General features: G+C 44.8%; 1 protein-coding gene across 3 annotated transcripts in view; it reads left to right on the top strand.

Annotated features, from left to right (window-relative positions):
- EIF4E2 (eukaryotic translation initiation factor 4E family member 2) overlaps positions 1–25,158 on the top strand; it is a 31,376-nt gene extending 6,218 nt beyond the window's left edge. Inside the window, exons 2-8 of one of the 3 annotated variants that reach the window (XM_032398934.1) lie at positions 466–580; positions 2,047–2,181; positions 7,999–8,103; positions 9,328–9,480; positions 9,578–9,714; positions 16,453–16,530; positions 22,534–22,808. In XM_032398934.1, the coding sequence (XP_032254825.1) occupies positions 466–580; positions 2,047–2,181; positions 7,999–8,103; positions 9,328–9,480; positions 9,578–9,714; positions 16,453–16,498 (691 nt within the window). In that variant the 3' untranslated portion in view covers positions 16,499–16,530; positions 22,534–22,808. Of the gene's footprint in view, positions 1–465; positions 581–2,046; positions 2,182–7,998; positions 8,104–9,327; positions 9,481–9,577; positions 9,715–11,439; positions 15,389–16,452; positions 16,531–22,533 lie in introns of those variants that run through there. The other 2 variants (XM_032398988.1, XM_032398867.1) reach the window with 2 other exon arrangements.
- Positions 25,159–26,670: the final 1,512 nt, after the last annotated feature.

The following is a 26,670-nucleotide window of genomic DNA, read 5'->3' as shown; positions in this document are numbered from 1 at the left end:
GATGATTTGTATCAGACCATTTAGGAATTTATTGTGATAACTGAGATGACAGAGAAGTGGGCCTGAGCTAAAGCAGTGGCAGTGGGGAAGGATAGGAGAGATGGTTAGAAGAAGTGTCGAGAAAGATAAGTAAGTTTTTAAACTTCATTTGAAATGCTAAAGCATTTATATAATCCAGAAACTCTTATTATTGATGCATTATTTTTGGCAAAAAGAAACACAATCCCTTAAACTGTTTGCCTCTTGCTTCTTTGCCTGTCAAAAAACTGGAAGACAGTGTTTTTTTTGGAATTCCTCCTAACTGCGTTTCTACACTCCCTTGCTCTTCCCTCATCTCTTGTACATCTCTTTGCCTGTATTTTGAGTAGGGTTGGTTATATGGTAGTTCATTTGACCTGGTGGCTTTGTTAGGTAAGCAAGAATCAGCTCGGTCATGGCCTAACATTGTTTTGCCTTCCCATTCAGATTGAAAGACGATGACAGTGGGGACCATGATCAGAATGAAGAAAACAGCACACAGAAAGATGGTGAGAAGGAAAAAACAGAACGAGACAAAAGTCAGGGCAGCAGTAAGAGGAAGGTGAGTTTTGTGCTGTATAGATAGAATTGTCTTTGGACTTGGGACTTGGTTATCTTGTGGATTCTGTTATGTTAAAGATACCGGATTAACTTGATGGCACCCTATTTTGGAATATCTGCTTTTTTTTTTTTTAAGGGTTTACTTATTTATTAGAAAGAGAGAGAATGCATATGCACATGTGCTGAAGCAGGGGGAGGAGCAGAGGGAGAAGGAACAGGCTCCACGCTGAGCATGGAGCCCAATGTGGGACTCGATCCCAGGACCCTGGGATCATGACCTGAGCCGAAATCGAGTCAGATGCGTAACTGACTGAGCCACCCAGGTGCCCCTGGAATATCTGCTTTTGTTCTCAAAAAAAGATTGTTGAATCACTGGCGTTCATGTTGGGAGTTAGAAATTTTCCCTTGCCACGGGATCTTGAGATGTTGCCTTGCTTTCCAGCATTCTCCCAGCACAAGAGATGAACCCTGGAGTTTAACAGGGCTATTTGTTGCTTCATAAGCTGCTGCTGAGTATTTAATCCTACACATCCCTTGAAATTTTAGACTCTTTAGTCAGTATTAATCTAAGCTGAAAGTTACTTGGAAAGGAGAAAGTTTAGAGAATGAGAGATTGATGGATCAATTTCTTTCTTTCTTTTTTTAAGGTTTTATTTATTTGTCAGGGAGAGAGAGTGCGCGCAAGCAGGGGGAATGGCAGGCAGAGGGAGAAGCAGGCTCCCCACTGAGCAAGGAGCCTGATGTGGGACTCAGTCCCAGGACCCTGGGATCATGACTTGAGCCGAAGGCAGATGCTTAACCGACTGAGCCACCCGGGTGTCCCGGATCGATTTCTTTTTTGAAATATCAAAACAATTGTTTCTCTCATGAGGTTGAGGACTATCCAGATACAAGCATTGTAGGTGCTAAGAGAACACAAAAGTGAGTGAGACTATGGATCAAGGGGCTTACATTTAATAGTAGCAGTGATAATGGTAGCTGACGCCGAACACTTACTATGTTCCGGGCACTGTGCTAAGCACTTTTCATTTATTAATTTATTTGATCCTCTCAGCAACCCTATGATATGGTTGTTATTATTTTCTTCATTTTGCAGATAAGCAACAGAGGCACAAACTGGTGAGGCAGCTTGCCCAGGTTACTAGCCAGTAAGTGATAAAGTGTCATAGAGGAGGCAGTACTTGGCCTGGGAGTACTTGGCTGAGATAAGATATAAACATAAATACCTAAGATAGAAAACAGAAAGTTACAAACACCATAAGAACACAGATAAAATGTTACAGGAACTTAGAGTCAGTTAACCACTAAAGAGTTAGTTAACCACTAAGTGGAATCTTGGGCATATTGCAGGTAATTGAAGATGTGTCCTTTTTGTGGAGGTGGTAATGGGTGACACTGTAAAATGTTTTCTGTGTCTCAGATCATGTGAAAAATGCCCCGGATTAACACACCTTGTTTAATTCACAGGCTGTTGTCCCTGGACCAGCAGAGCATCCCCTGCAGTACAACTATACTTTCTGGTACTCCAGAAGGACCCCCGGCCGTCCCACCAGCTCACAGAGCTATGAACAGAATATCAAACAGATTGGCACCTTTGCCTCTGTGAGTACTTACTGGTTTAATGTAGTGAGCCTTGGTAGCACATTCATGCCTATACTTACCTCATGGTGTTTATTTATTTTCCTGGTGACCTGTTTAGGATTCTGGTTTCTTTATCTGACTGACCTGAGTCCCTGAGGTCAGGTTTGCTCATTCTTAGATTTCTCATTGGACATCCATAAGTAACATACATAGGTATCACGAAGTATGTGAATTGACAAATTGACCGTAAGGGGACAATACAAAAATACAGGTTTGTTTAAGTAGATATGTATTGAGTCCTTATTGCGTGCAAAGTGTCATGGAGGATAAAAAATTTTATAATACGTTGTATCTATTTTTATGAAGCTTGACAGTAAAGTCAAGAGTAAAATTCAAAAGTTTCTCTTGTGTTAAGAACCTCCTATTAACGGGGCACCTGGCTGGTAGAGCATGGGACTCTTAATCTTGGGGGCATAGAGCTTACTTAAAAAAAGAAAAAAGGGGCGTAGTTAAGTGTCTGCCTTCGGCTCAGGTCATGACCCCAGGGTCCTGGGATCAAGCCCCACATCGGGTTCCCTGCTCTGCGGGAAGCCTGCTTCTCCCTCTCCCACTCCCCCTGCTTGTGTCCCCTCTCTCGCTGTGTCTCTCTCTGTCAAATAAATAAATAAAATCTTTAAAAAAAAAAAGAAAAGAAAAAAGAACCTCCCATTAGGGTTTTGGATATGTTAGTAACTGTGCGTAAAGTAGCATCTTCTTCCTGTGTTCAGAAAGAAAATGAAATCCTAATAATTGTTTTTGTAGGTACTGTCAGGGTCAGAAATAGCCCCAGCTCTGTCTGTCTCCGTCACAGGTGGCTAGGTTTATGTACCCTGAAAGCTGTCTGCAACTAACACCAGTCTTGTTCAACAAAAATTTTTATGTACTTCCTACGTGCTGTACATTTGATTTCTGGGCAGAATCAAATGCAGGATTTGTTATTTTCTTGAAATTGTGGAGGTTTTTTCCCATTTAAAATGCAGACACTGGAAAAGGAAACTGTAACAGACAGTAAACATTACAATAAATTGGTAAAGAAGAAAGACCCAGTAATAGGCACTTGATGTAATTTTCTTTGATCATTATAATAACCCTATGAGATCAGTGATATTATCCGTATTTTACAAACAAGGAAAGTGAAACTTAGGTTAAGTATCTGATCAAAGTGTCAAGTCAGTCATAATCTACTTGAAGTGGAGGAGCCAGGATTGAAACTCAGGTTGGGTAGGCTGTAAAAGCTACATTCCAGAGCCCATACATACATACTCTTTCATTTACTCTTCCATTACACCAAAGTGCAAGTCGGGTGTCTCTAATATTTTTAATGTTATTTCTAGACAGACTATCCATTTATTACTAATCAGTTATATATTTGTGTGTATATATACATATCTGGTAAGCAGATTATCTGATTACTCTGCTGAGTTGATATAATTTCAGCCCAAAGCAAGGATTTTAGTTAGCCTGTGCTTCTTTCTTTCTTTCTTTCTTTTTTTAAGTAGGCTCCATGCTGGGGGCTCAAACTCATGACCCTGAGATTAAGAGCTGCATGCTCCACCAGCTGAGCCAGCCAGGTGCCTGCCTGTGCTCCCTTGTTACTGGTAGATGGAGGCTTTTTTGTAATACTAAAAATAGCTTGTGCACTGGGTGCATATTTGGTTCAAGAAATGTTTGTGGAATGAATTCACTAACAGTTCTAAAATGAATTAAGACCTTGCCCTTAAAGAAGTAAGTCATTCCCAGGGATTTTAATACAGGGAGATAGTGAGAAGTGCTATAGGGAAGGCATGGCTAAAGTGCTCTTGAAGTTCAGAGGAAAGAAGGAATTAATTCCAACTTGGGGAAAGCCTCTTTGGAGGAGATGGGCTTAAAATTAAACTTAAGGAGTCCTAGCTGGCTCATTCAGAAGAACATGTGACTCTTGATGTCCTGGTTGTGAGTTCAAGCCCCACATTGGGTGTAGAGATAACTAAAAAAAATAAATAAATTTAAACATATATATGTATAGGGGCGCCTGGGTGGCTCAGTTGTTAAGCATCTGCCTTCGGCTCAGGTCATGATCCCAGGGTCCTGGGATCGAGCCCCGCATCGGGTTCCCTGCTCTGCAGGAAGCCTGCTTCTCCCTCTCCCACTCCCCCTGTTTGTGTTCCCTCTCTCGCTATTTCTCTCTGTCAAATAAATAAATAAATAAAATCTTAAAAAAAAAAAAAAAACATATATATGTATAATATAATATATATAATAAACATATATATATAATTGAACTTAAAAATTTGAACAGGAGATATGAAAAGAACGGAATTGTTGGTAAAGGGAATAATAGAAATAAACTTTTGAAAATATCAGTGCGTTCCTAACATTCCTGAATCTATCACAAAAATGTTGATGACCTGCCATGTGGGAAAGTTAGACATTACAGGGAAGGTGGCAGCCCATTGTGTTCTGAACAACTGGATGAGCACCTGGAGGGTCAGAGAAGATTGGACTTAGGGTGGGGACGGGAGGAAGTTTTCATTCAGGATTCTGTTCAGTTATTTGGGGGTAATTGTGAATATTTCTGGCATTTTTTTTTTCCTTTTAAGAAAGGCATATATAAATTTACTCAGCTTGTGCACAAAGGGTTTTCTTCTCTTTTTTTAAGATTTTATTTTATTAGCGCACACACAAGTTGGGGGGAGAGGGGTAGAGGGAGAGGCAGATTCCCTACTGAGCAGGGAGCCCAACATGGGGCTCCATATGTAGGGCTCGATCCCAGGACCCCAAGATCACAAGCCAAAGGTGGACACTTAACAGACTGAGCCACCCCAGCACCTCTCTTTTCTTTTGGCATAAATGTTGAGTTGACTAGAGCAACATCATCAGCATCATCTGGGGTGTCATTCTTCCAGACTCAATGGCTGTGTGACCACGGTGTTTAAAGTTGGCTATCATGTAAGTCAAGGCATTAGGAAGTGTCTCACAATATTAGGTTCCTCACAGAGAAATAATCACATTGTGGAACCTTTTATCAAATCTAAAGCAGTATTTCTTAATGCTCCTTAATCCTAATATTTGACCATATTTAAAAGTTCTTGAAGTCAGGGTGACTAAGAAGGCAGTGTCTTAAAATGGCAGAGCAATGGACTTGGGGATCACATGGCTCATCTGCTCTGGTGCTGGACTCAGGGCAAGGCCAGTTCTGAAACCATTTTCTCAACTATAAAATGAGGAAGGTAGTTGAGATTATTTCTTTTTTCAAAGATTTTTTGGAGAGAGTGTGTGTGTGCTAGTGAGGGGAGGGGCAGATGGAGAGGGAGGGAAGGAGCATACTCCCCTCTGAGCACAGAGCCCAACATAGAGCTCGATGTGGGGCTCCAGGACCCCAAGACCATGACCCGAGCCAAAACCAAGAGTCAGATGCTCAACCACCTGAGCCACCCCGGTGCCCCAAGATTATTTCTGAAGTCTTTTTTTGTGCAGCTCACATTCTGAGTCTGAACATTTATTTTTTTGTTTCAGTGAGGAGTTTCAGAAACCAAAATTGCCTAAAGAGAAGGAAGAATAAATCTTTTAAAGCCTAATAGTATCTCTCAAGTTGTTTACTTCATCTCTCTTGTGATTTGGATATAAGATTGTGATTATGAGATTCTATAGTCTGGCTATAAAATTGGAAGAGACCAAACTGCTAATAAAGCAATGCTTGATCGGGGAATTAGGGGTGGCTGGTATACTTTCTCCCTAACCACCCCCACCCCCAATTCCTAATTCACAGTGAGCCACAGGTTCTAGTGGGTGTATTTTGTTTCTTCCCGCTGTGTCAGAGTGGAAAAAGATGATTGCTCATTTAATACATATGGCCTCTTACTGCCCCCAATTGCTGTATACAGTTAAACATAGTGGTTGTTGAGATGAGACACTGCTTCAAAATCCTATGAATGGCATTTGTTCCTGACTTCTTTGTAACATGAGCCAGTTCCCGTGTTCCTGTTCTCTAGAGGAACTGGCGGAACAGCCACTTCATAGAGTGGAAGGTCTCTTTCTCCTTAGTTGCTCTCCACATCTAGAAGTATGACCTGAATCTCTGTCTACTCAATACCCATTTTCAGCTACACATTATGATGTCTTGCTGGGTGTTTGTTGAGAGCCTCCTCATTGGTGTATTGGCAAATACGAACTGACTTCACGCTATTCCACGTTTTTTTCTTTCTTCCTAAAGTGTGCCTCTTCACTAGCCAGTACTTTGTGGGTGTCCCCTGTGAGTTACAAAGGACTAGGGAAGTAAGGTCTCCTTATCATGGCACTACTGAGAGAAACGGGAACAGCTCAATGAGTAGAAATAAGCATGTATCTGATAGAGAAATAATGTCGTTTTCTAATAGGATTATGAAGGAGGGGCAAGGATTATGAAGGAGGGACAAGGAGAAACATAAATTTTCTAGCTAAGAAGAGGGACTTAAAGCCCAAATACGAGAGGCTGAGTTCTGTTGGTTTTGGCTATCCTGGCCTTAGCAAGGGCACCATGGTTTAGAGTAGTGCATGTGGTTGATCCCATCACTTATGCTCAATAACCAAACAGAAGTAAAATGTATTCATTGTAGTTAATGCTGTATCTGCCAATAAACCAGTCTTTGAGAAGTGATCAAACTTCATGGGGATGTGATGTACAGTATGATGACTATAGTTAATAATAATGTATTTTGGGGCACCTGGGTGGCTCAGTCATTAAGCGTCTGCCTTCGGCTCAGGTCATGATTCCAGGTCCTGGGATCGAGCCCCGCATCGGGCTCCCTACTCCGCAGGAAGCCTGCTTCTCCCTCTCCCACTCCCCCTGCTTGTGTTCCTGCTCTCGCTATCTCTCTCTCTGTCAAATAAATAAATAAAATCTTTAAAAAAAAAAAAAAATGTGTTTTTTAAAAAGTGATTTGGGGGCGCCTGGGTGGCTCAGTTGGTTAAGCGACTGCCTTCGGCTCAGGTCATGATCCTGGAGTCCCTGGATCGAGTCCCGCATCGGGCTCCCTGCTCGGCAGGGAGTCTGCTTCTCCCTCTGACCCTCCCCCCTCTCATGTGCTCTCTCTCATTCTCTCTCAAATAAATAAATGAAATCTTTAAAAAAAATAAAAAATAAAAAGTGATTTGGTTCTAAAAAAAATACATTCAGGCTAAGGTTATGTGGCACTTCATATACCTCAAGACTAAAAGGATTCCACTGTGTTGAGACACCTGGCTGGCTCAGCTGGTAGAGTGTGACACTGTAAGATTTTATTTGCTCACTTGACAGAGCAGAAGTAGGGGGAGCAGCAGAGGGAGAGGGAGAAGCAGGCCCCCGGCTGAGCAGGGAGCCTGATGTGGGGCTCAATCCCAGGACCCTGGGATCACGACCCGAGCCGAAGGCAGATGCTTAACCGACTGAGCCACCCAGGCGCCCCGAGTGTGAGACTCTTAATCTCAGGGTCGTGAGTTCAAGCCCCACATTGAGCTTAGAGCCTACTTAAGAAAAAGAAAGAAATTGAAAGGGTTCCACTGTGTAAAACAGGGTCCTCTTACAGCATGCGATGCTTATCCTGGGGCTTCCACAACTAGGGCTCCTGGCTGAGGCATTTTCCACCTAAAGAGTTTTTTCTTGTATCAACAATATTATATCTTTATACTTCCCATACAACCTGCCTGCCTTCCCACATACTTCCCCAAATGAGAATGTGTCCTCCAAAAAGTAGAGTGTGTAGCAGAGTGTCTTCCATGTTTATGTTCTTCGCTTAAATCTCATACTCATTTAAAGAAAAAGGAAAGACACATCTTTTGTGCTCTGGGGCCTTCTCTCTACAGGTGGAGCAGTTCTGGAGGTTTTATAGCCACATGGTACGTCCCGGGGACCTGACAGGCCACAGTGACTTCCATCTCTTCAAAGAAGGAATTAAACCCATGTGGGAGGTAAGCCTGGAGGACCTCAGACCGTTGTTCTGAATGTTTGGGTTTTTTTTTTTTAGCCTTGCTAAGGTTAAAAGTATTTGAAGTCTTCTCTCAGAGCTGCATCACTGTTTGGTACATCCTTGGAGCCAGGACCTCTGGGAAAAGGCACTGACGTCATTGCTTGTCAGTGTGTTTATAAAGATTTTTTTTATCACTAAAATGGTATTATAACAACATTAAAGGACTTTTTTTTTTTAATTACCCATATTCCCATCAAACTGGTTGTTTGTGTGTGTGTGTGTGTGTGATATACTACTGTAGTGTATGTGTGATTGAAGTGGGTAAAAGGTAAACTTACTGACAGGCAGTAGCTGGAGACCCAGAGCTGAGCTCTGTGATCTCTTTGCTGTAATCCATCGTCTGTTCTGATGCCAGGGCATTTTTTTAGAAGACAAATGTGAACACACACACACACCCAACTATAGGTCCTGTGCAGCTCTGCATTGCTCACATGATCTTGCACTCACTCACCCTCCAGGCCTCATCTCCCAACATGCCTAGGCCTTCCCTTCGGTGCAGCCAGCCTTCCTCTTTGCATATCTCCCTGACACACAGTCCCACTTTGTACAAGGCCATGTTTTTCTCGATGCCTACAGACCCTTCACCTGCTTTACCTGCCTAACTCTGTGTCCCTCAAGACCCAGCTTAATGTTTCCTCTTCTTGAGTGTTTCTGTCTTGTTCTTCTTTAACTTAGTGTATCTCTGTTACAGCAACACTTGTCAGACTCTACTGCTGTGATTAGTTTTCTTGGCTGTCTCCTCCACTTTCTTGTATCAACAATACAGACTGGATCTGGTAGAGACTGTGGCTTCACGTGTGTGTGCTTGAGACATAGTGACACTTGGTAAATTTTCAGTGAAGTGAGGAATGATCTCTGTTTGAAGTCTGACATCACTTTATTTTGGTTCCTAAAGTAGTTCGAGAAAAAGAGTATTATTTTTAAAGGGTCAGCTTAGCCATTCATTGTTATGGCTTGTACCAAGGATTCCCACCTTGTTGTTCTTTTCTTCCCATTTCTTGTCTCCCTAGTCCTACCCCACCATTTTTCCTATAAAGTTGAATAACTGGAAAGTGACAAGACATCTTAAGTGTTCAAGGGATCCCTGGCTTTTTTCCTGCCTTCATACAAAAGTAAAAGACCTGCAAAACCACATTTTAACTTTAATGCTTTCTCTCTTGTACAGGATGATGCAAATAAAAATGGTGGCAAGTGGATTATTCGGCTGCGGAAGGGCTTGGCATCCCGTTGCTGGGAGAATCTTATCCTGGCCATGTTGGGGGAACAGTTCATGGTTGGGGAGGAGATCTGTGGGGCTGTGGTCTCTGTCCGGTTTCAGGTAAGCCACCCCATAGGCAGGTCTGGTTTCTTGTGTTGCCTTTGCTCTCCTCACTGCCTCTGGTTTGCTTTGACGATTCCTTCTGTTCCTCCTATAGGAGGACATTATTTCAATATGGAATAAGACTGCCAGTGACCAAGCAACCACAGCCCGAATCCGGGATACGCTTCGGCGAGTGCTTAACCTACCTCCCAACACCATTATGGAGTACAAAACCCACACCGACAGCATCAAGTACGTGTTGGGGGTGCTGGGGGGGCACGTCCCTAAGCTTAGGAGAAGGAGGTCCTTAGCTGGGCCCGGAGGAATGTGGTCGTACAGGAGCCTGCCTTACGGAGAAGGGACAGACCAGTCTTCCCCTCTAGGGCTTCTGGCCACTTGTAGCAGTCCTTTGCTGGCGAGGCTCCCTGCCCACCGACACTGTGGGGCACTTTGTGTCAGAGAGAGCCCTTCTGCAGAATCCCAGTTGCACTGCCTGGGCTTGCTTTATTTACACAGGCTGTCTTGTCCCTCATTCACTAACCACTATCTTAAAATGAAAGACAGAGTGCTCTTCATTTTCTTGCTGTTTTTTAAGATAATTTCACTGAACAGTCCAGTCCTCCTCCCTCTCCACCCCTCACCCCACTTTTGCATGTCTTTTTAACCTGTTAGCGTCAGTCTGTTTTCTTTGTCCTGGGAAATTGACTTCTTACCGGGAATGACAACTCCATTTCCTTGTGTGTAGAGCTGAAATCGTAGAGGAAGCAGAATAGTGTGTTTGTGAGAGTAGAATCTAAGGGGGAAGCATGAATGCCAAAGGGGAAGTAAGCTTTGTGATCTGCCTAGTACTCGGGATACCTAGAGTTGGATGTCCACAAATGAGAATCACTGGTTAGGGTTGCTCCTTCAGTGATCAAAGTCATATTATGAAGAAGTTGTGGGGAGTGGCTGTCAGGTTTTCTCAAAACTGGAGGGAGAGCTTAGCCAACTAGGAGTCGGGACTTTTAGGTTTAACTCTCTCCTTTGACTCCAGTATCAATATGTGCCTTTGGCAAGTCTCTGCCACTCTGCTTCAGTCTCCCCATCTGTAAAATGGGGGATAATAATACTTTACCTAACAGGGTTGTTGTGAGGCTGATTTAATCTTTGTAATTGAAGGTCCTCAGGTGGAGAATGCTCTTATAGGGTGAAGTATTATTATTGCTATCATCGTCATCATTAGTAATAATATCATCATCATGTTATTCTTATTAAAGACTAGTAATGAGCCCAGTGTTGGTGTTCAGCAGGCAAACTATTTGGGAATCTTTTTCCCATGCATTCACAGAGAATGTTGTGGGTGGAGTTGGCTTAAACCAGCTAAGTGCCAGTTTTTTACTGGGAACACTGCCACAAGAGTTGGTCCATAATCAGATGGCTGGCTGTGACTCATCCATAGCCACCAACAGTTATTAGCCAGCCATGGCCCCAATTGCTTGCCTTAGCAGTCCTGAGTTAGCATTGTTTTTCTCTAGGTAGATTTCCCCATTCTTCGTTCTGGGAGAGAATAGTTTCTGCCCTCCAGCCAGACACAGCCCAGGCTGGAGAGATCCACACCTACTTTTTCTAGGACTCTTATGTTCAAGGTTCCCAAATGCCCTCCACCCCCCCTACCCCTCAAAAGCAAGCTTTCACCTGGCTAGGAAAGGGAAAGAGGTATTTTTCAACTCTCCCCTCTCCACTGTTCTCCCTCTCTAATACCCTGAGGCGGTTCTTCCTGACTTTTGTAGAAATATGAACAAGTCCTTACAGAGTCTAGGAGAGCCCGTGGGCTTTTTGCCTTAGTCTGCTGCTCGCTGCTTTATCAAGAGATCTGCCTAGCACTCCAGCCCTGCAGCTACAGGGACCAGAAACCCTCCTTGAGTCCCAGATGCTACTTTCCCTCGCGTCTCCCTCTCTTTCCTCTCCCAATGTGCCCACCTTTTGCACTTCCACTAGAATGCCAGGCAGGCTGGGCCCCCAAAGGCTCCTTTTTCAAAACCTCTGGAAGCCGCGGTTGAATGTGCCATGACCCTCTCCCTCTCTGGATGGCACCATCATTGAAGCTGGCATCATCGGAGTCTCTTGTTCTGTTGGCGTGCTACCTGGAAGATCCTTCTGTCCTGGACAAGAGGAATTGGAAGAGCATTTTATGTTTTAAGAACAGGCTGACACGCAGCAGCTACAACAACAGCTGAGATCACTTAATAAATGGTGCTAAACTAGCTTGTCTCATGCTCTCGCTCTTTATGGTGCATCAAAGAAGTGGCCTTTCAGACTGACTGTCACCATATTAAGGAATGGCACAGACTTCTCCATGGAGGGCCATCGGGGGAATGCAGCCTCATTTCCATAAGCCCATTGTAGTGTCACATGGTATTTTGTTCCAGTTCTGCTGAGGTCTGACATAATGAGGTGACATCTCGCTCTCAAAATGACACCCCGTTTTCTGGTACTTGAATTTATAGTTCCCGTCTGGTCACGCTGATGACCAGAGCGATTTCTGATTAGAATTCAGCTTGAAAGTCTGTTAAGGTTGGAAAGGGGGATCCTTGGCCTTTGCTTCGCTGACTTTGTTTGCCTTTACTTCAGAGAACTCTCTTGCTTGAAGGGAAAGCCCTGCTTCCGTCTGCGTGTGGCTGTGTGTTTGCAGTTGCCTCGCTTTGTGTTAGCAGGGTTTTCTCGCTGCCAGAGCTGCCCAAGCCGCGAGCTCTCTGCCGGCCTTCTCCCTTCTGTTTTCCATTTAGAGCCAAATCCTCTTCCTCTTCGAGGTAGTCCTGCTCGTAAGTTTTCAGGGTTCTAGCCCTTCCCTTTCTCCCGGTCCCCAGGGTTGTTGTGCATCGGGATCTGGGGTGGGGAAATGTCTTCATCCTGTAAGAGTTTGCTCCTTAGGATATCTGACTGTAGCGCATACCAGCCCCTCAGATGCTTTGTGGCTTGGCTTGGACGTGCTACAGCACGGCCTTTAGGCCCCTGACCTGCATGTGGGGTTTCAGCAGGCCACATATTACTTTTAAGTTTTCTTAGGAGCTCCTACCCAAACCAAAAAGAAACAATTTTTGCAGAACTTTAGGTTAGATTGCCTGATAGCATCTTGAAGGTGGCTGTGGGTGTACTATGGAGTTTTCCAAAGCGGCTCTTCCATTTTGGCAGCAACACCCTGTGCTTCTACCATTCTGATTGACCACCAGGCTGCACGTGGCCCAGGATCTCACAGAACACACAGTGGGACTAGCCTTTAACATTCTGGAGGCGTCTGTGTGATTGGTTCTCTGCTTATTGCATATCCAAAATTGGTTGAAGTACCTGGAAAATGGGAGGTTTGTTGGCATATGGAAATGCCTGTTCTCTATGTTTTTAGTATTGTCAAGGAATTACCTTCTATGGCCTTTTCCCTCTTGCCTTCCAATATATTATGTCACACGTATTGACCTTAATTTCGGTTCTATAACTGGTCCAGGAGATGAGCTTGATGTCACCATCCAGAGTAAGAGTTGATCAGAAAGCACCAAACCCACGCGGAGGCCCCTGTGATCCTTGCCAAATGTGAACAGAAGTCAGAGCTGTTATGCTTTGTTCTAGTCCTTGTGGCTGTCCCACAGGTGTGGCTTTGGTTAAGCCCAGGAGCAGCAGCAAGAACTTGAGAACTCAGGGGAAGTGAAGGAAGAAGGAACGGAACCTTTGTTCTCCCCCAAGTTCTCTGGAGAGTAGGGCTGCTGGAAATAGGGGCATTTTTCTAGGAGTGGCTTCGATTTCTCAGTCACGTTTCTCCACCTTGCTGTGTTTCAGTCCAGTTTTCAATGTCCTTTTTCAACTGTTTGGTTTTTCCAGCCTTTCCCTAGTCACGCTGCTTGTGGCCTCTTCCTGCTGCACTCCTAGGTGAGCTGAGGCCGGCGCTGCTGCATACCGGGCGTGGTGAGCTGCTTTGCTGCCCAGGGGACGCCTGCTGCTGCCTCCTACCGTTGTTCATTGCCAATAGTTCCACCCGTGAAGGGTGAGCAGGTCCCGTGGACAAATGGGAAACCTGTTAAATTGAGTGTTAGCTCAGGTGCATGGCTCCTCTTAATGAGACCGATCATAGTTGAGGTTTCATAGGTTTGGGTCCTTGCAAGCGTCAATTAAGTAACTGTATCCTGTCTGAGGAGAGATCTCCTAAGGCAGCCAGACTTGCAGCCAGCAGGGATAAAACTGGGCACAGGGCCACATAAAGCAGCAGTATCTTTTGTGAGGAAATTCCTCTTTGGAATAGTCCCATTGAGTTCCTTTGTGCATCTGGCCTGGAATGGAAAAGGGGAAGACAGGGCCAGCTTCACTCAGCGGGCCACAGTACTGGGGAGTCTGACCAGACCCCACTGCACAGGAAGTTGAGGGTAGGTGATTTCTCTTTATTACTTTATTCTAGAGGAGAGCTGGGTCAAACATGGGGACTTCGCTTTACCACATCTAGATTTCGTTGTATTTAAACATTGAACTTTGTAGGCAAGAACCACCCATCCCTTCTCCTATCTTAGCTAAATTAGAATCATAGCCTGGTGGCACTGAGTCACACCAGCATAATTGCTGGCCTGGCTTTGCATTTATGAAATGCTCCCCATACTGATGTTCAAAGCAAAGAAAGCCCAGACTGGCAGGAGGCTGAGCTCGTCCGTGAGTGTATCAAGTGCCAGATGAGCGCAAGGCTGTGAAGCAGGCTTTAGGCAGGGTGGGGGCAAATACAGTTACCCAGAAATGAGATCTCTGCTGTCAGAATTTGTTTTCTGGTAAGTGAGCTGGGACAAGAGTGGTCTCTAAAGGACTCTTGTCACTCTGTCATTTGAATCTGTTCAGAATTCCCTGTAGGCTCTGTTAATCTCAGGGCAATTTTTTTTTTTTTTAACTCCATTCATATGACACTTCTAACATTTAACTTCTTTCTTCACCTTTAAAAGAAGCAAGTTTTAATATTACCTAAAATACCTGGGATGCCAGATGGAGAATAGCTAGAAAATTCGTACCTAGCTCTAGGTGGTTGACTTGCCTCTTAACCAAGCATTGGCCTACGAGAGTAAGAATGATTGTTCAATGACTGTGACCAACCGTTTGATTTCCACTGAATCCATGTGAGGAAATTTCTGTACCCAGATTCTTCATGTTGAGGTTTAGCATCTGAAGAAGATCCTTCTGAAGAAAATGGGAGGGCAGTTTCATACTGGAATGGATTAGAGGGGAACTCTGAAATACGTATTTCTGCAGGTTCTTGGCACAGAACTGCTCTGTTTGGACTAGCGTAGGCCTTTCTGGAAACAAAAGGATAAATGAGATGAAGCTTCAACACAGCCATGTCATTCCTTGTTGACACCTAAATTGCTTAAAATAGAATTGAAATCTCACTGTTAGAAGGAGAGAGGGGTTTCCTAGGCCGCTGCCCAAGCATCGGACTTGCTTTGCCCTTATCTTCGTTTGGAGTGGAGAATGAAATAGTCTTCTGATGTCACTCACGGACTCAGGAAATTCACCGCATCACTGCCTCTCCAGAAAGGGCTGTGGAATGGAACAGATGTCTTGCTGTGGACATTGAGTTTGTGAATTGACAAAGACTGGCACGCTTGTTTGGCGGTCTTACATTTTTCTTCAATTCAGTTAGCATGTATGAGTAGCTTTGGTAATACTCTCTGAAGAAACCATCAATCACAGATCTACCTCTTGAGGTAGATCATTAACTTATAATTGCTGCCGCTGTTCAAAAGAGGGAAAAACTAATGAAACGTACAAATATTACCCAAAAGAAGGAATTTGTCATACCAGGTCACTGTATTTAATCCCTCCCTATTTAAAAAAAACAAAAAGAAAAGCTACCCATAGAAGGCCTAGTAATGAAGTATATTCTTTGGCCATAATATTAAACCTGTAGTGAGTTGTCACCCTGGGTATTGTCATCCCTTTAAACCAAGAATGGAATAATTGCCAATAAGGAATTTTCTATTTAGAAGTACCAGATTACCCATTTTATATATATATACATATATATATATATATATATATATAATTTCCCAGGGAACGTACCAGGCACTTTGTCCCCAATGGGGCTGAAAAGTAGGGCAAAAAGGTAGGACATCAGCTCCTCCGAGGAAACTCGAGGTGGTTTAGGGCTTCAGGATGCATGGGGGAATCTGGTTTTCTCCTGCTTTTTGGCCAGCAGTCCCCAAGGGCTTGCTCTTCGTGGAGCAGCACCTGGACAGACCGTGTACCCATCGATCACAGTTCTTATCCCTTCCTAACTGCAATTACTAAATCGAGTTAATTGGCATGAAAGTTATAAGGAGCACTGATCCCGAGAAATGTTGAACTGTGGCCTACGCAGTTTAAGTTAATAGTTACGTGGGTATTTCCAGAAACAGATGGAATCTGATACAAATTTGGGGGTGTGAGTTGAGAGGGGTCAGAAGGTTGGAAATGTGGAAGCAGAGAAAGTGCTATAGTTGCCTCATTGCATCTTCAGACCTCATGATGCCGTTGGTACCTGCCCTTACCCCCGGGGGGGGCCTGATGAAGAAAAGGAGTTCCTGCCACCCGTCCTCATGCCCCCAAGGCCGAAAGCACCGGTGCCCTTCACCCCAGTGCTGAGAGGGATCTCTCGGGATGGTCGAGCTTAGCTCTGACCTCAGTGCCCCCCCCCCCCCCCCCGGTAGACTTGCAAGCAGCAGGTAGAAGGAGGACTGTGGCAAATGCTTGAGGGAGTAGTGAGGGTCAGACTTCACCAGTGGAGCAAGCCAGGAGCAGTGCCAACTGCCCCTGAGGGGGGCTGGCCACCACTGCTGCTGTGAGTGGGAAGTCCAGATGGGAAGCCTTATCGCTGGGCTTCCAGGTGCTGGTGGGCGCCACTCGACCTGGAGGTATTGGGAGTGGGATGTGGGGTTATCGTGTCTGTGCTCTCTTTGTTAAAAAGCTGTTGACCTGAATGTGCTATTGTGTTTTTTGTCTCTGGTTTGCCAGGGCCTGGGAGGAGTTTCATGGCCTGGTGAACAGCAGCGGCCGCTGATCGGACGCTCCCCTCTGTCTCTCACACTCAGGGTAGGGCCTTGTCTATCTTCTCTGTAACCTTGTGACATACCTCTCAGCCCCAGGCCCCCTCTTCCCAAGGGCATGCGCTCTCCCCACGTACTAGCAGCCGTGCCTCTGCCAGCGTGGGGCCTGCTCCCGCCTCTCCTCTCTGACTGATCGTCACAGTCTCAGAAAAGTCCTGAGTCCAAAGCCACGGAACCATCCTTGCGGGGTCACCTGTCTCCTGGTGAACCTCTGGGAAGATTGTTTAACTTACTATACCCCTATTTTCTCATTTGGAAAAGTGAGGTTCCACGGACTAGAATGTCTCGGATCTCTTCCGATGCCAACATTTCATGTTTATAAATGTGCCACAGATCCTTTGTCTTTTGCCCAGACGTGGCCATTTTTAAGCCATCTGGCAGTGTCCTGTGACTAACAGGCCAATTCCATAGGCTCCGGTGTGAGTTAGGTGAGAGGTATGGCTCTTGTTTGCTGGTGGTGTTTGTCAGTTGTGAGCAAACAGTGATAGAACCTGAGGGTTTCACAATGAGAGTGAGCTGGGGTAGACGCAGGCTGTGCTCTCACTAGACCGTCACACGCTTACTGGCAGGGAGAGGCCCTGGGAAATCGAAGGCAGGTCGACTGACACATTCACTTTAAGAACATTTGTATTTCAATTAAGAGAGTGCCAAGTCCATGTCTGTCTCTTTAGCAGAGGGAACTGGGTCAGTTGATTCTGGATGAAAGGACAGTATCCGCATGTGCCTGCCCTGAGAGCATATTCCTGGACATTAACTACCCCCCACCACCACCACCACCCCCATCCCTGTGAGAGAGAGAAGTGCTAAAATTGGAGCAGAACATGTCAGCTATAGTAGCTGCTTCAGAACTCCCCCGTCCCAGGAAGGAAATGAGGCAGTTTCAAGAGAAGGAGACCAGCATCCCTCGGCTGGGCATGAAGAGAGGATGACACTGAGGGACGGAAGCAGGTGGCCCGGGGTCTGAGGACTCTGTGGAGCTGGGATGATCTGTAGATAAACAGTCCCAGAATTACTGCACGCATGGATAATGCCACTCGTCTCTTTTTTAATAGTTTAATTCCTTTATTATAAATTCAATTTTTAGATGATGCTAGATTTTAAAAATTGCCATTTATTTAAAAGGTTTCTCTGTAAAATATAGTCAACAGAATTCTGAGGTGGCTGCTAGTATATACCAGGAGGGATGAAAAACATGCAAGGGCTGTCATGTTGGCTACACTGATTTGCAGGATGAAAAATAAGTCAGATTTCCAGAGCCCTGGCACTATAGTGGAATTGGGGTTTTTTTTAAAGATTTTATTTATTCATTTGAGACACAGAGATACAGAGGAGAGAGAGAGAGAGCAAGCATGAGCAGGGGGAGAGGCAGAGGGAGAGGGAGAAGCAGGTTCCCCGCTGAGTCAGGACCCCGATGTGGGGCTTGATCCCAGGACCCTGGGACCATGACCTGAGCCGAAGGCAGAAGCTTAATGACTGAGCCACCGGGCACCCTGGAATTGTTTTAATAACATTACCATATTTGATTATTTGTAGGGTTCCTTTTTTTTTAATATCCCTAAAATCAGGTTGCTTACAGTGAATATGATAAGAAAAATTTTGACATAGTTTAATTGGCAGTATTTACTTAGAGTACATAAAACAATGGGATCTTTAAAAATCAGTAGCATCTTATGTTCCGTGAAGGGGGAGGAAAGGCTTTAAAATGAAATTGGAAGAGTCAGAACGGGAGAAAACTTAAAACTATTCCCTCCCCCTTCGCTAACACTGAATCCCTCGGGAAAGATACCTGAATTGCCTCAAAATCACAGGTTTAAATCATTACCATTTTGCAGTCTCTGTTCTTTTTGTTGCCCTTGTATCTTTTTTATCTGGCAGATGAAGAAAGCACTTCATGAGCACTACATAATTTAGGTGTCCCCCCCCACCTTTTTTTTAAGTAGGCTCCACGCCCAACATGGGGCTTGAACTCACCACCCTGAGATTGGGTCGGATGCTTTATCGACTGAGCCAGTTAGGTGCCCCCTAGGTGTTCTTGAAACACATGGCCTTGGAAGTCTAAGAGGAGTATTAGCATCTAAACGAAAAAAATCACCTCACTTCATTGTCCTAAAGACTTGAAAAGGACTCCAATTTCATTCCTATCGCCTTACCCCTGGACAAGGTGCTCTAAGAGGCTGGGTACCTCCAGCTCATAGCTCCTCATCCTCTCCACCTTTTCTTCTCCCCCCTTCCAAGTAGACCATGATCTGGGGAGAAATAAAAACTGCTTTTTTAAGTAATTCTTTTTTTTTTTTTTAAGTAATTCTTCTTGAACCACAAATACTTCTCCTCAGTTTACCTGATATTTTATGCTATTACATATAGCTGCTAATATTCTAGAACGGTTTCATTTGATCTGCATTACAAATCAGGATTGCACTTTTAACCATGGCTTCAATAGCAGTCCCGGTTAGCTGCTGGGGAGGATTGAGGGTTACTTATGTGTCTGGCCTGGCAAGCGCAGAGCAGTGATCTGTGTTGTTGGGGAATGAAGTTGGCACTCAGTGGGAGATTAGAGGCTGAAACTTGCCCCACTGAACCTAGGAAGGGTTTGCAATTTTATTTAATATCCAGTGAGGGAGGGGGAGGAAGCCAGAGCTAGCCCGGGGTGGACAGCTGACAGAGAATGTTCCTCGGAAGACCATGTGTAGGCTGAATTGTGAGTGTACTCTCAGATCCCCCTCCGGAGCAGTCAGGTAGGGCTCCTCCTCAGTGTTCCCTTGAGGCCCCAGAACAACTGTGCTGCCCCTGCTGGGCACGAGCTCAGCGATAGCTTCCTACAAGAACAGAGGCGTTCCTGTCAGGAACCAGCCACCGTACTTCTCTGTTGTCCACCCTCACGAGCCAGCCTCTACCTCAGCTTACTCTTCCCAGAGTTGGAACTTGTCCTTTTCTCTAGAAGGATGAAAAAAGTGATTATGGGGAGGCAAAGCAGATTAGAAAGCTATTTCAGAGTATTTGGGCAATAGATTTGCCTAAGATGCCTGGGAACGTGAAGTTGGAAGCCAATTTGGTTAGGGCTCTGGTATTTCTGAGGCCCCACTATCAGGACAAAGAGTCATCCGGTAGAGCACATCTTTCTGACTTCTCTAGCCTTGTGGGTCTTTTGGCTTCTGTGCCCTGATGTGTAAAAATCCTTGGGAATAAATTAAGATACAGTGGAAAAACTGATATCTGAAAAGCCCCTTTAAATCAGTACACTAGGCCCAGTCCCAGTTGCCTATTTTACATAAATTCACAGATGAGGATGTAAAAATGTTCTTATTTCCTTCTAAAAGATCTGTTGTACAAAAACAACAGAAAACCCTTCCTGGTCACCCATGCACCATCACAACATTGTTGGGTGGCTAGAGGGGCTAGCTTTTAGGAGCTCACTCTGGATTTTCTAAATTATAGTTTTCTTTTAAAAGAACAGAAGCCCATCTTTTTAAAAAAAATTAAAAGTTGCCTGTGACCTCTGCCACTTCCTGTCTTCCTCCTTCCTTTCTGTGTCTCCTAATCTCTCTGGCACTGCAGCCCCGGGGTGAGGGACGGAACGGTGGATTAGTTCTCAGCTGGTCTGAGGTGAACGCATTCCTCAGACTAAATCTGGCAGCTGTTCTCAGCCCATTTTTTTTTTTAGAAAAGCTGGACCAGAGCCACCAGCTGCCACCAGCCTGTCATTGTCAGGAGCCTGTCACCCGTTCTCATTGCTCTTTGTTTTCCTTTATATCAAAGGGACAAGCTCAGCTAGATTTTTCTGGCTCCTTACTCTTCTCCCCTTTTCCACATTACAAATAAACCTTAGAATAATTGTGATTTCTTAGATTTTCTGACCCTGAAGAGATCTGTGATAATAGAAGTACTTAGAATAAATAGTAAATATCTGGATAGGAAAGTATTATAGAGCTCTTCAGTTTACCTGCCACAGAGAGAAAATTTGTCTGTGGCCCAAGCCCAGCACAGTACAGGGACTCTTCCAAAAGATAAAGGTGACCTGCTTACAGTGATGACTTGTCCAGAAAGTTCTTTCCTCTTCGTCACTAAACAGATGAAAGGCGGGTCGAGACGCTTGCCTGCCATCTCTCTTACTCCAAGATAAATCATTTTCCCAGTCAGAAAATCCTGTGATGCTGCCGTCCCACACCCCGCCTTTCTATTTACTCATTTTATTTCTCCCTGCTGATTGACTTTTGTGATCCAGTTGCTCTGTGGGGATAGAGGGGGCATCAAAAGGGAAGAAAGGGAACAGAGCAAACCATTCCTTCCTGATCACTTCTTTTGTTAGTAGAGGGCTTCTCTGACACGGTCTCAGTAGTACATCATCCCCAAGGGGACTCAGAAGTCACACGCACACATCAGTTACGCCTGCTTGTCTGTTTTATAATCAGATACAACCTTATTCATCCTTTGCCAGCTGCTTGTGGCACCTCAGTGGGGTCTGTCCTTTTGAAAGGCCTTTTAGAAAGATGATCACCCCATTACGTTTTTCTTTGTGTTCAGTCTTTACCTCCTTAGGTGGAAATCTTCAAAATGCTCAGTAGCCATGGATAAATGAGCTACATGGTCATGCATGTCAGTTATAAAAATACTAGTGGTCTGTTGAGATAACATCAGTTTCTTCCCAGCCAGAGTTCACCTACACCAGCTCTGGTTTCCTCTCTCAGTGTACTTGTCCACAGTCATTCTCCTCGTGTATTGAGGGCTGTTCTTTCCTGTCAGCCTGCTGCCATCATGGGGAGAATCTGTTATTGCTAACTGGAGACTGCTCTTTGTCTGGGCTGACCGTATTCTTTCATATGTACTCTGCACCAATAGCCATACGCCCAATAAGTTGTAGCAATTTTAAGATGGGTCAGTTAAAGCTAAGGCTTCTAGAATATCCCACTAAAACTAAAGGGAAGTAATGACTCAAAAATCAGATTAATGAGAATTTCTGTTCTAGAATTTCAGATACTTTAGAGTCTGAAGCTCTGAGCTATAGCAGCAGATGAGGTGACCTTTAAAGCCCTTTCCAGCCCTAAGATTGTGGGATTCAAATGGCAATGTGAAATGCTGAGATGTTGGATTTCTAGTGTGGAACAGGAAAGGTTTCTGGTGGGTGGCCAAGCCTATCTACATCCAAGAGAAGGCGACTAAGAGGACATGACTTACCATGTGTTACATACACACATGCTTCTCTTTTAAGAATTATAGCTAAGTGTCTAAAGGCTATGAGTATTTCACCTCGTGGAATATCCTTTTATAAATAGCTATACGTTTTGAACAGAGAGTTTTTTGGTTGATTGGTAGGTTGATTTTTTTGAATACATGATATAATCACATCGTTTGATTTTTTTTTTTTTTTAAGTATGTGTGCATATGGGTGTGTGTGAGAAAAAAGGGGGTTTCCTCCCCACTCTAACTGCATCTGCTCAGTTTCTGCTGTGCCCCCCTTTCCCTCCTCCACTGCCCCATGTAACCATTGTTGTTGGTTTTTTGTGTGGCCTTATAGACTTTATGTCCCTACAAGCGATATGAACTATGACCTTATTTCCCCCACCCCCACTTACACAAAAGGTGGTGTACTATGTACATACACTATTCCATACCTTCTCAGTTTCTCTTGGAGAGTTTTCCATATTAGTAGTGAGCTTCCTTGGCTTGTTTTTTTTAAGCTGCACAAGTGTCCCAGTGAATGAATGTGCCATAATAGTCATATTCAACCAGTGCCCTTTTTTGCTAAGTATGTGGGTTGTTTCTAATCTTTGGTTCTTGAAAATAGTCGAGTTGAAGTGTTCGAAGGGACTTGGGAGGTGGTTTGCTATGTTGGCATTAGATTAGCAAGGCAGGAAATTTCTGGGGTGTGTCATGAGGGCCCTGGAGCTGCTGAGTTCAGGTCTCCGCCCCTGCCCCTGCCCCGTATGTGTGTTGTTGCCTGTAGAAGATCTGTGTATTGAATGCTCTGTTTTCTCCCATTTTTTTCTTTCAGGGACAATTCAAGCTTTCGAAATACAAAAATCACATTGTGAAAGTACTCAAGCTGGCAATAATCCTTTTCTGTATGTATGTGTTTGTCCAAAATGGATGGGAGGTCTCCAGCTGGTCCTTCCATCTGCTCACTGAAGGGACGTCCCTGAGCCGTGCGCTCCCCTTTTGCACTCATTCCTGGAGGACGGATTCCGCTAGACACCCTCCAGCATCGCTGACTTTATAAAGCGGAAAAACAGAAAACGTGACTTTGTAATAGACAAACTTTTTTTTAAATGGGATTCTGTCGGGGTGGGGGGAGTTCAGCCTTTCGTTTTGCTGTGTGCTGTCCAGATGCCTGTCGGGCGTCCTGTTAATGCTCTTCGCTGCTGTACAAAGGGCATCGTGACCACGTGTACAAGCCAGAGCTGTCGACTGAGAGTTATCAGTATTATGAATGTCTGTGCATCCAGGAAAAGCTTTTTGTTGGAGAGTCCCGGAATAGCTATAAATGCTCTCTTCTAGCTCTGCCATTAAATTATTGGGACATTTTGTTTATTTCTCTCCCCTCTTCCCCCAAGCCCACCATTTTCTGAAAATGTGTTACTGATTGTGTATAGTCTCCTGCCTTATGCCCTCCAGTCCTCCCTCCTGTGGGACTCTTTCTTCTTAGGCACTGCTGCACTTAGAATTTTAAGCCAGTGGGCCACACTGGTTTCACTGAGGCAGCTCAGAAGGTATGCCTTGGTAAATTAAACTGGAGCAGAATCCAGTGTGATTAGGAGCTAAGTTATAATAGCGGTTCCAAGTGCAGGATTTGGAGCTGAGGGCAATGTCTGAAACCAGATGAGCAGGGCCTGTGTGTCCAGCCTGTTCCTGTGGGTTCTTGCGTGACCCTCATTGAGGAAGGGAAGCAAAAGTTTGGTTGTCACCCAGTATTAACACTTCATGTGGTAAATTCTATGATCCTGAAACTGGGGCATCTGACGAAAAGCTGACCGTGATGGGTGGCTTTCTTTGCATGGCTGTGCCTGTCTGCAGTGGTTGAGGAAACCTGCTTTCCGTCCATATCACCTGGTAGATACGCTAGTCAGTGTGTGCTGATCCACGATACCCAGACAGAAACCTCTCGTAGGCCACTGCCAAACATGCTTTAAAAATGACCGGTCATGCATCAGAGAAGCCAGGTGACCTCACTCCAGAAGGACTGAAGTCAGAGAGGTCAGAAGAGCACCTAGGATTGAAATAAGTACTGAGTACAATTCCTACAGCAACCTCCAAGGAGCACTGTCTTACTTGGCTCTTGTGAGCAGAGATCGCAGTACCTTAAATTAAGGCCTCTCCTAAAACCTATCCTTGAAGGCCAGGCCCTTAGCCACCTGGTCTCAGAGAAATCATATGAGAGTAACAGGCATTTCCTTATTGTATTTATATTACTCTCTTCCTACTTTCCAACTCCCGAACACCTTCTAATTACCACTGTCTTGGGATGCTTTTTCCCCCAAAAGAACGGGAGTACAGGAGCCAAAAGGGAGGTGCTTCCATTATAGGTGAAGTTAGATCTACGGAGAAGAAGATCTAGCAGTGATTTAAACTCCAGGAGTATGAAGAATGAATTGTAGTGCCCAGACAGTTGTGAAGGGCTCAGGCAAATATAGGAGCAACATTGGCTAAAATGGGGAGCAAAGGCTGCTTCCTGAGTATTTGTCTAGACCCCAGGAAGGGCTTCACTTTTGCCTACACTCAGATTTGCCATGAGAATCCCAAAGAGAGCAGACGTTTGGATTTGCCCTCCTTGGGGCATCTGCCTGACTATTATGTGTGTGCGAGCGGGTGTGTATGTGTATAATGTGTTCATGAGGGAGGGTTCTGTCAGGCTGAGTGCTTCGGTGTATTGTCCGTATTCATATTTTTGTGCTTTTTTTGGTCTCATTCAGATTTTTTAATCTCTTGTGTTTTCTATAGCTGCTCATGTTTCCCTTCCTCCTTGTCATTGCAGTATTTGAAAGTTATTTTTTACCATCAAAAGATGCTGACCCTTGTGCTGGTTAGAACAAGAGTTATTTCTCTTAGGCAGTGTCTTCCCCCCCAGAGCTCTCCCAGATATTCCGCCCAGCAGCTTTAAGTGGGAGGTCGAAGAGTCAGTTTAGCCAAACCACCCATTTTCCAAACTAGCTTGAGAGGTCCTTTCATTTCTTTTTGACTCCATGGGCCTCTGCTACACCGAGCTGTGGCGTGGCAGTGGTGATGGTCTCACCTGTTCTGGGGACAGAGGGGTGAGAGGTGCACCCGGGCCAACCTCACAGACATGTAGGTTGCTTCCAGGAGACGGGGAGTCACCTTCCACTTTGCACAGGCGGGCTGTTTCCCCATGACCCCTCTGCTGGGTTTTCCATTTGAAATTGGCCCCTCCTCCTCTCCAGTGCTCTTCTCATTTTGTCCTTCTTTTCATGTGTGTGGGGTTTTTTCCTGTGACGTTGGCAGTGGCAATAATTTTCCACCTCGAGAGAAGCTTGTGGTCCACGATGCTCCAAGAATGAACTTCCCAGAATTTGCCAGTGGAGGGGCAGACGCTGTGACAAAGTGATTTGGTGTTGCACTTTCAGAGCAGTTGTCTACTGCGGTAATAAATGGAAAATATCCGCAACAACCAGGCTGTGGACTCTTTCATCCGGGGAAGTGGGGAAGCTGGTAGTTGTGGCTGCTCAGTCTGCCCTCCAATGCGCAGGGCTTTTAAATCCATTCCAGAACAAAACCTGTGGGATAGTTCAGACAGTGCGGGGTCATTGACATAAATGTGTTCTAAAGATACTCTCTCATTGGTTATTAATCATTGCCAAAACTCCATTGAAGTGTTTTTGATATAAAGTTTTAATATCAAAATACTGTTCATTTCTCTTCTCAACATGGGCTGAGGACTATTGGACCGGAAGGAAATTCGAAGGATTAGAATTTGAAGAAATCACCAAGTGCCCGTGTGAAATACCAAGGGAGAGAGAAACATTGCAGAGCCTCAGCTGATGAAGGATTTAAAACAATGCAGACTTGACACCATTTCTTTCCCATTTCAATATGTAGAAACTTCCTGTGTCTGTCAGTCATGGTCCAAATAGAAGACACAACACATGAAAGTCATGTTAACAATAGTTTAGAATTTTTGACACAGTAAGTAAAAAGGCAAAAAGAAAGGAAGAATCAAGAAGACAGCAGCCCCAGGACCAGATGCCTCAGGATGGAGGCCACTCCCCTGGTGCTGGGGTGTCTGCGGGCATGACGGGCATGATGGGCATGACGGAGCTGCTTCTGAGTGTGTTGAAGATGGAGAGCCCCTGGATCGAGCTGCAGCTACGGGGACACGCTTGCCGCAGCTGCAAAGGGGTCATGCTGTAGGAACGGGAAGGATCGGGGTCCCTTTTCCTCCTCCAGCACTGAGGCTTCTCTCCCGGGCATCCTGCTGGAGAAATCCCACAGGATACCGGCGAGCAAAGCAGAAATGTTTGCAGAGTGCTGTGGCCAGTTGCACAAAAACAGTTAAAAATGCTGGGTGTGAAGCTGAGAGACAAAGTCTTGTAGTTGGTACAGCCCTGCCCCTTAGCTGCACAGCATCTATACACAGCCTTCTACATGTATTTGAACTTTAATATTATCACAAAAGCTACTCCGTTTCTGTCCAAGATGCAACTCATTGTAAGAAGATGGACTTACTCTCTCCCAAACTGAGGAAACGTAAAGCCCAGCAATTGTGTGGATCTCTGGGCCATGCTGATTGCTCCCATCTAGTCACAGTCTCGTCTGAATAGAATATAGAATCACAGAATGCTACCTAAACACTAAACGGTAAAGTTAGCTTCCAACAGAAATTGCATGAGATACTGAGAAGGAAGTCGTGTGTGTGTGTGGTGTGTGTGTGTGTGTGTGTGTGTGTGTGTGTGCGCGCGCGCACGCTTCTGGAGTTGATATTTATAACTGCCTTTTCCACTACCTGGTCTACATCTCCTTTGCCCTCAGCCAGGATCTCAGCTGGGTTCTTTTTTGGCATGGTTGATCAAACTTTTATTCCTAAAGGGTCTGAATTAATTGTCCTGCCTTTATTTGTTTAGTTTTTCATTCATCGTTGTAATTTCTAAGAGGGACCTAGAGGGGAGGACTGTGGGGTCCA

The sequence above is a fragment of the Phoca vitulina genome, unplaced genomic scaffold, assembly GCF_004348235.1.
Source record: "Phoca vitulina isolate PV1807 unplaced genomic scaffold, GSC_HSeal_1.0 scaffold1, whole genome shotgun sequence".
Classification (NCBI taxonomy): domain Eukaryota; kingdom Metazoa; phylum Chordata; class Mammalia; order Carnivora; family Phocidae; genus Phoca; species Phoca vitulina.
Note: the sequence above shows the minus strand (reverse complement) of the source record. Positions and strands in the feature narration are given on the sequence as shown.